This window comes from Festucalex cinctus, chromosome 10 (assembly GCF_051991245.1).
Source record: "Festucalex cinctus isolate MCC-2025b chromosome 10, RoL_Fcin_1.0, whole genome shotgun sequence".
Classification (NCBI taxonomy): domain Eukaryota; kingdom Metazoa; phylum Chordata; class Actinopteri; order Syngnathiformes; family Syngnathidae; genus Festucalex; species Festucalex cinctus.
In genome coordinates this window covers 28,534,517-28,543,456 of record NC_135420.1, presented here as the reverse complement: position 1 = coordinate 28,543,456, position 8,940 = coordinate 28,534,517, and the positions used below count along the sequence as shown (strand labels likewise).

The 8,940-nt window shown below is 38.6% G+C and overlaps 2 protein-coding genes across 6 annotated transcripts in view; one reads left to right on the top strand and one right to left on the bottom strand.

The window, feature by feature from the left end:
- LOC144026676 (MARVEL domain-containing protein 3) overlaps nt 1-8,418 on the bottom strand; it is a 9,364-nt gene extending 946 nt beyond the window's left edge. The window contains exons 1-7 of one of the 5 annotated variants that reach the window (XM_077533574.1): nt 8,367-8,418; nt 5,481-5,700; nt 4,007-4,724; nt 3,133-3,241; nt 1,473-1,578; nt 1,191-1,345; nt 1-230 (exon numbers count right to left, since the gene is read on the bottom strand). The exon at nt 1-230 is cut by the window's left edge and continues 946 nt beyond it. In XM_077533574.1, the coding sequence (XP_077389700.1) occupies nt 1-230; nt 1,191-1,345; nt 1,473-1,576 (489 nt within the window). In that variant the 5' untranslated portion in view covers nt 1,577-1,578; nt 3,133-3,241; nt 4,007-4,724; nt 5,481-5,700; nt 8,367-8,418. Of the gene's footprint in view, nt 231-1,190; nt 1,346-1,472; nt 1,579-3,132; nt 3,242-4,006; nt 4,725-5,480; nt 5,786-7,769; nt 8,301-8,366 lie in introns of those variants that run through there. The other 4 variants (XM_077533572.1, XM_077533575.1, XM_077533573.1 and 1 more) reach the window with 4 other exon arrangements.
- Nucleotides 3,924-5,847, top strand: c10h8orf82 (chromosome 10 C8orf82 homolog). Its single transcript, XM_077533577.1, has 4 exons — nt 3,924-4,209; nt 4,298-4,346; nt 4,489-4,677; nt 5,489-5,847. The coding sequence occupies exons 1-4, from the start codon at nt 4,042-4,044 to the stop codon at nt 5,791-5,793; spliced, it is 711 nt and encodes a 236-aa protein (XP_077389703.1). The 5' UTR covers nt 3,924-4,041; the 3' UTR covers nt 5,794-5,847.
- Nucleotides 8,419-8,940: the final 522 nt, after the last annotated feature.

Below are 8,940 nucleotides of genomic sequence, written 5' to 3'. Positions count from 1 at the left end.
GGTCAGGCTGAAGGCCACGCCCCCGTAGATGCCCGGCGCCCTCATCTGGCTGTACTGCATGTCCAGCTCGCGCACCTTCTGCAGCTCGGTGCCCTGCAGGTTGAAGTTGGAGTTGATGTCGAAGCCGCCCAGGCCGCCCATGGACGACAGGCCCGACGTCACCATCTGGGCGGCCACCACGCAGATCAGCACCAGGCCGTTGGTCAGCACCGAGCAGATCAGAACGATGCCTGAACAGCGCATGAGATGTTCACAATCAAGGATTTAGAAAAAAATTATAATTACAAAAATAAATAAAAAAAACACACCATGTATAGTAAGGCACTTTTTTTTATGAAAAAAAAAAAAAAAAAAAAAAAAAAAAGACCATGTAGGCACTTAAAAAAACGACCATGTATAGTAAGGCACTTTATAAAAAAATAAATAAAAAAAAAGACCTGTTATAATAAGGTGTTTTTTCCCCTGTAAATGGTTATGTAGTAATGTGTTTAAAAAAAAAAAATAAAAAATAAAAATAAAAAAGACCATGTATAGTAGGCACTTTTTTTCATGAAAAAAATAAAAAAATAAAAATAAATGACCATGTGTAGTAAGTCACTTAAAAAAACGACCATGTATAGCAAGGCACTTTTTTTTTATAAAAAAAAAAAAAAAAGGTGTTTTTTTCTGTAAATGGTTATGTAGTAATGTGTTTAAATTAAAAAAAAAAAAAAAAAAAAAAAAAAAAAAGACCATGTAGGCACTTAAAAAAACGACCATGTATAGTAAGGCACTTTATAAAAAAAAAATAAAAAAAAAGACCTGTTATAATAAGGTGTTTTTTTCCCCTGTAAATGGTTATGTAGTAATGTGTAAAAAAAAAAAAAAAAAAAAAAAAAAAAAAAAGACCATGTATAGTAAGGCACTTTTTTTTTTAATGAAAAATGGTTTGAAAAATGTTTCAAAATACTGTCAAATTGCTGTTATGCTCCGGAATTTTCTACTTGAGCAAAATACAATGCAGTAAAAACGACATCATTATGGTTTTTTGCTGCATTTCTGACAGCAGCTTTTGTACCTCATCAAAGGTGACAAAAGACGAAGTGAACGCGGGAAAACCAGTTTGGACGGTGTGAAGACACAGAAACCGGAAAGGAATTCCGCGTCATCAAAGTCTCACAATTCTTTTCCCAACGCTCGTGCGGTCTCACCTCTCCTGGAGCACATGTGCGTGCATTTGGAGTCGTGGCGTTCGACGACGCGCGCCGCCTCCCGCTCCCGCTCCCGCTCCCGCTCCCGGTCCCGCGCGGGTTTGGGCTGGCGGACCTCCGGATCTCGGTCGTAGTACGGCGCTCGGGAAGACGACCTGCATAACAACAACAACAACAACAACAACAACAAAGACGACAAGTCGGTCAAATCGTTCCCACGCACCTGCAGTGCCATCAAAAAAAAAAAAAAAAAAAAAAAAAGTCTCCGAGGTGGACGGACACCTGTCGTCCGACGAGCGCTCGCCATCGCGCGGCTCACGGGGCTGCCGGCGGGGGTCCCCGTTTCGCTCCCTGTGGCCCCGGTTTGAACGCGCCGCTTGGCTCATTGCTGGGGAATGATGACAAGTCACAAATAATAAAATCACTCAAAGAGTTTCCAATAGGATTTTCCTGCAAATCATTCCAAATCCACAAAAACTAAAAAAGGATCTTGCCAGAGCAAGTACAACAACAACCTGCATGCCATCTAGTGGTGAATAGCGATATTACAACTTCAAATACAGTTCGTGTATAGTCACAAATTCACATATTTGTATTTTTTTTCCCTTTCCATTTTTTTCCAATAGTTAGGTAGGGGCTCTTTTGGGGTGCTTGCAAAAAATAAATAAAATATAAAAACATTGTTTTTTAAATGAATTGAAAATAAATGAAATTAATTGTTCATGTCATATAATAAAGCAAATTGTGCATTTAAAAAAAGTTTTTCAAATTACAGGTTGCTGTAATTTTTTTTGGTAAAATGTTAGTTATGAACTATAAAGACTTTCTGCCAAATGTACTTGCATTGCTTTTAGTGTTGTTCCGGCACTGTTTTTCGGCTCCCGATACTGATTCCGATACCCAGCTTTGCAGTATCGGCCGATGCCGATACCGTACCGATACCTAAGTTGGTTTTTTCTCTCAGCATGAAAAAGCTGTCCTGCCATTGGTTCAGAGCATTCAATGGCCAATAGGATATCTTAGATTGGCATGCAGTATCAGAACAACATGAATTACTTTATATGACAATCAATTAAAAACACCATCTCATTGATATTTATATTAACTTGTGATTTAATTATTATCCTTTCATTTAATTTATGATCCAACCCACTAGACATCAAAATGGGCTGTATGAACTACAAAGAGTTGAACAGCCCTGCATTAAAATGTACCATCATTTTAGTCAAGGCCACTTTCATTCGTTTGTTTTTCAAATAATTTATACAAAAACAAAAAACATCTGATATCCTTTAGTTCACTTTCAGTATATATATGATTGATTATATTCATTATTACTTGGTTTGTCAGCCTCAAAGTTATTTCTGTGACCATAATGCATTTTTCTTCCCGTAACAAGAATATCAATTGCAACTGTTTTGTTCTCTCAGTCATCAAGAAGGTGGACCGAACTTTGTTTACATAACTTTACATTGCATGCTATCATTTAATATCTGGTTATCAGTGAAAATTTCACTTTACATTTTTTTTTTTTCAAAATGGAACATCTGATCTGACGAGCCAGCTGTAAAAGTTACAGCAGGTGCATCCAACATACGGCACTGGTGTAGATTTTTTTTTTTTTTCTTTCTCCCCAAACTGACAACCACCACGACTCCGCCCCTGCCCCGGGCAGACATTTCTTCACTAAAAAAAGACAACAAAGGCTAGCAACGAGCACCTGAGATGGTTTAAACCCAAAAGAGGATGCACGACGCAACTAAAACAAAAGCATTGCGTTCAAATTTTGAATAGGCCAAATCAGCTCGTCGACCAGCAAACTTCGCGAAAAGTTGTGAGCCGAAGTCAACAACCGAAAATAACCCCACGTACTTAAAAACAAAACAAAACTTAACGTAACCTGTAAAACAGTGTTACACCGCTAACAAAAATACAAACTTACTGTAAAGTCGGCGTCCGCGCAGCAAAGTGCGACTATATCGCCATTATTATGTCCCCGTGTGCAACAAGCTCAGGTAAGGTAGAAGGAAGGTGACGGCGCCCCACCCTGCCTGGAAGGGGAGGCGGGTCGGGTGGGAAAGGGTTTGGTTTTACACATCAAATATGGCGACGACATCGACGTAAGAATAATAGACCAAAGGGGCTGAGCTAGATTGTCTGTATGAGAAGGGGTGTGTCTTGTCACGCCGACTGTTTTCCACATCCAATATGGCGACGACATCGACGTACGAAATATAGACCAAGGTGGCTGAGCTAGATATGTGTCTGTATAAGAATGGGCGTGTCTTATCACAACAACTGATTTCTACATCTAACATGGCGACGACATCGATGTATGAATAATGGCAGCACAAGGCTAAATTTTTGTAAAAAAAAAAATACAATAAAATGGAAAAAAAAAGTTCAGCTGTATATGTTTGTGTGAAAAGGGGCGTGTCTCATGACGTCATTTTGAGGCAACAAGTGTTTCCCTCGTGCTATGGTGTGTTCACGGTTCGCTGGGAAATCAGACAAAACGAAAAGTCAACCTCTGGTCTTTAAACGTGATGACATGACAGTATTTGATATTCTGATACTTTTGTATGTCCACAGTAACTAATATATTGATTATTCGCTGCACATTAATCCCCCACGCGAATAAAATGTAAGCGAATACATAGTTTGACATACATAGAATAGCTACTATTCTGACCGTCCTCTGGGAGGCGGTAGTCTCCATAAACAAATCTCATGTAAACATTTCCGGGTTATAAGTCACGAGAGCAAAGTTACCGATTATTATTGAGGTGATTTCTCCTTACATTGCACTTGTTTACCTTTTCAATAAAAGCGCCGTTTGGGGGTTGAGCTCATGTTGTTCCTTCGGACAACTGCCGCGCTCGTCAGCCAGCGTCTGGCCGCTCTTCGCTGCACCCCTGCCGGCTTCGGGACCGTCTCAACCGCCGCAGCATACGTGCAGGGTCAGAGCCCTGAACCACGCATCCGTGAATACTTTTACTACATCGATCACCAAGGCCAGGTGAGTGTCGCTGCTGCTGCTGTTTTCTACACAATATCATTTGAGATGTTCCTTCCTTTCTTCCATCACATGCATATCTTCTCTGCAGTTGTTCCTGGATGACACAAAAGTGAAGAATTTTGTCACCTGTTTCAAAGGTAAGATTGTTTACTTTGGCTTTATCAGAGCCACATGTGTCATATATATTTTCTTTCACCAATATTTTGCATCACAAATATTGACATTTCCAATGTAACGTTGCTTTGCTGTCCTCATTCGTCATCTTTCTCTCATCACCAGACAAACAGTTCCTGGCCTTCTTCTTCACCCGCCTGCGTTTAAACCAGAGCGGACGCTACCAGGACGACTTCCCCTTCCTGTCCCCGTGCGGGCGAGAGAGGAACTTCCTGCGTTGCGATGACAGACCGGTGGTCTTCACCCACCTCCTGCCGGGCGCCGCCACCGCCGGGGATGGGGACTTGTATGGAGGTAAATAAACATGGTGCAAAAGTAACTGGGGGGAAAAAAAAATGTGCCTGGAGAAAAAAGTAAAAATTTGTATCTGTAAAAGTCCTGATTTGTACCTGTGTAAAAAAAAAATAAAAATAAAAAAATGGACCTGTAAAAAAAGAGAATGTGTATTAAAAAATAAATAAAAAATGTACCTGTAGAAAGAAGTGTAAATTTGTATCTGTAAAAGTCGTAATATGTACCTGTAAAAAATAAAATTTCTGTTAAAAAAAAAAATCGGACCTGTAAAATTTTTTTTGAACCTTTTAAAAAAGAAAATGTGTACTTAAAAAAAATTACACAAAAAAATACTATGTAAAAAAAAAAATGGACGTAAAAAAAATTTGGACCTGTAAAAAAGAAAATGTGTACTTAAAAAAAAAATAAAAAATTCTCCGTTTAAAAAAAAAAGGTACATAAGAAAATCTGTACATAAAAAAAAAAAAAAAAAAAAAGAAGGTACCTGTAGAAAGAAGTGTAAATTTGGATCTGTAACAGTCATAATTTGTACCGTGACTTTTGCACCATTTTTCCCACTACAGATGGTGCAGAACGATTCGTACTCGGAGAGCTCCGTGATTTGTACATGTTGGGAAGGGGGCGGGGTTTGGAGGATTTGGGGGCGGGCTGAAGCAGGTCCGTTTTTTTGTTTTTTTTTAACGTATACATTTTTTTTTACAGGTACAAATCACGACTGTTACAGATACAAATTTATACTTTTTTTTTTTGTACAGGTCCAAATTCTTTTTTTTTTTTTACAAGCTACTTTGCACCATATTTACCTCCATAGACTCGCTGTCGTTCTGCGGCGGCGCCGAGAAGCTGACCGTCCCCTTCGACCCGGCGGCGCTCTACATGCACCCGGCCAGCGGGCGCCTTTACCACCCGTGCCCGGAGCGAGCGGACGGCGTCGGCCTGGTGAGGTCGGCCCTGGCCATCGAGCTCAGCCCCTTTTTTGTCTACGCTTCCGAGCGGGGTCAATCGGGACCGCCCACGCACTTCCTGTGGAGGAAAGAGCAGTACGCGCTCACCAACGAGCTGGCGGGAAGCTTTGCCGCGGATGAGGATGATGATGATGATGGTGGAGCTGGATAAAAAGAAATCAAATAACAATAAAATAATGTGCTCAGTGACTGGTTATAAACCAAATGAACTAAAGGTGTGGGATATCATTGCAAGCATTCATATTATCCCAGAACTACGAATTGTTGTGTTTTCATAAGCTTCTGAATTGTTCATTAATTGGCAGCCATTTTGACTCAAGCCCCTTCGTTTTACTGGATTTTGACTGATCTTGTGAGGCCCACAGAATATTGTGGGTATTGCGAAAAAAAAAAAAAAAAGGAACCTACCAAGAGAGAGATTAGTGTCTTCTTTCATCAGGAAAAAAATAAAATAAAATTCTGTTTCCGTTTTGCGGAAATTAGGATTAGAATATAGCTAGGTTTTGTCAATATTAACATTATTGGCAAAAAAAAAAAAATGAGAAAAAGGCCCTGGCTGATCTGTTATACTCTACTGCCACCTGCAAGCCTTTTTTTTTTTTTAAATTTAATAATTACCATTGATCTAAGCCACCTCTTCATGTCAGAAGCTGCATTCAAAGCCTTCTGTATGCTCTTGCATTAAAAAAAAATAAAAACAACGTGCAAACACGTTTTTGGGAGGCGAGCGCTAAGTATTTAAAAACATTTTTTTCACGTTTTTGGGATTGAATGAATTAAAGGGATACTTTACTTATGTCGCCATTTTTTTGGCAGTCAAACGTGAATATTTTGTCTGTAATTAATTTATTTTCATTATTTTTTATGTATACATTTTGCAACTTGCAGCCAATTGAAAACGACATCAACAATGTGCTCAGGTAACCAATCACAGCTCAGCTTGTGAATGTCACATGACCAAACCTCGAAACCAGGTGAGCTGTGATTGGTTGTCATTTTCAGACAAGTGGTAAAGTTGTTTTTTAAAAGTATTAATTTGTACATGAAGAATAATAATAAAGTATCAAATTAATTATAGACACAATATGAACTTTTTATTGGTATAATGATGCTAAATAAGTGACGTATGCCTTAATTTAATTTAATTTAATTTAATTTAATTTAATGAGCCGCCACCGGTGGCCTGCAACATTGACGAGCAAATTAAACTTTAAATGCTAGCGAATGTTCCTCATTTATTTTTCCAAGACAAGAAACACGGCTTGGCAAATGTCAAGCCGTGTTCATAATTATCGACATTTCACACAGCTCAGCAGTCAGCGTCAATATATTAACTGCTAACACGCAAAAACAATACAAAATATGGGATTAGGTGAAATGAAACTTTTAATGAGACCCGCAATGATTGTCAACTAATTGATCATCAAATTCATCAAAATTTTTAATCATCAATGAATTGTTTGGAGTCCTACTAATCCTAAGAAGCCCATTTTTGACCAAACCAGTAAACGAAATATTAAAAAAAACAAAAACAAAAAACAAGTTAGAGCATTTTTTGCACTGTCAATGAATTTTTATTTTAGTTTTTTAAGTTTTATGGATATAAAAACATTTTTTTAAATTGATCAATAAATTATTAAAATAATCTTTAATTACACTAATTTATTTAAATTGTATATTTTTGTGTCTGATTTCCTTCACATCAAAATTTTGCAGCTGTTACTTGCGCTTGACCTTTCAGTCCAACAAGGTCACCCAAACTCAGACACATTTCACCGCACGACCAGAAGGGGGCGACGTCAACTCGTGGAACAAATTTCTAAATTGGCCCTTGTCACTTCATTCATCGTTGCAGATTGCAATCGATGGTAAAATTGATGATGATGATGGCATGCTTGGATGAGTTTGTTGGAGGAAGTACGTGCGCAGAAACTTGAGCTCAGACTTTTTTTTTTTTCCTCTCTCCTTGGCGTGCTCTTGTTTGTTTGTCATCACCACCACCCACGAGAAAAAAAAAAAAAAAAGTACAATTTCATTATCCAATACTGCATTTAACATCCTGTTAAAAGTAAACACATTTGCAGTAAAGCCCCTGTGGCGTTTTTTCTTTTTTTTTTTAACACTCACCAGCTTGTCTGCCTCTGTGACTCCCGAGCGGTCATAAATCATCACAGTCTGCACCCTAAATGTCAGCGAAAATACAATGTATTTACTGTATTTTCCGCTTGCTGGGAAGGGCCGGTGCCTCGGACTCGTTTAGCCGAGTCATAAAATCCTCTATAGCGGATTTATCATGTCTTTACGTGACTGGAAGATTAAGTACAAGTGTTCCAAGGGGCAAAAAGAGATCTGACTCTTGTTGCTTCGGCTATTTCCTCTCGAGTTTCCTTTTTTTTTTTTTATCATCAAACTGTCAGGTCTAACCCCCCAAAAAATAGCGGGCGCATTTTCATTTTTTATGCCAGGGCAAGTTGTATTATCATCTTAGAAATATTTTGAGGTTTAATAATGTCCACTTTAGCCTCAACAAAAAACAATATCACATTTATAAACAAATGGACAGTTTAACATGGACTTTTTTCTTTTTTTTTTTAGTAATTCCGACGGACGGACATCGATCACGTGATTTCACAAGATGGAGTTAATTCGTCATTTAGTAGTTACTTTTGATAGTGTTGACACTGTTATTGAAGCAACATCTTGATAAAAACAAGTTTAAAGTACTTAAAAACAAGTTATCTCCTCGTAGATGAGCTCTGGGGACAGACGCCGCCATTTTTAGTGGGTTGAAACAACGACGTCATGACGCATTTACGTCCAAACAGAGCATGCGCATTGCCGCGGGACGCACGGACAACGATTACGTGATTTATCAAGATAGTTAATTCGTCATTTAGTAGTTAGTTTTGATAGTGTTGACACTGTTATTGAAGCAACATCTTGATAAAAACAAGTTATCTCCTCGTAGATGAGCTCTGGGGACAGACGCCGCCATTTTTAGTGGGTTGAAACAACAACGTCATGACGCATGCACGTCCAAACAGAGCATGCGCATTAACGCGGGACCCACGGTCAACGATCACATGATTCAATTCGTCATTTTAGTACAGTTAGTTTTGATAGCGTTAACACTTTTATTGAAGCAACATCTTGCTAAAAACGTTTAAAAGTTTAAAGTACTTTAAAAATTCAGTCTAATCGGACATGGCTCCATGCAAACTCGTTTAGTGGTCAAACACAAAAGTTGTTGGTTTCTCTGTAAGACTTGTTTTTCCCATATCAAATTTAGTAGCAGAGT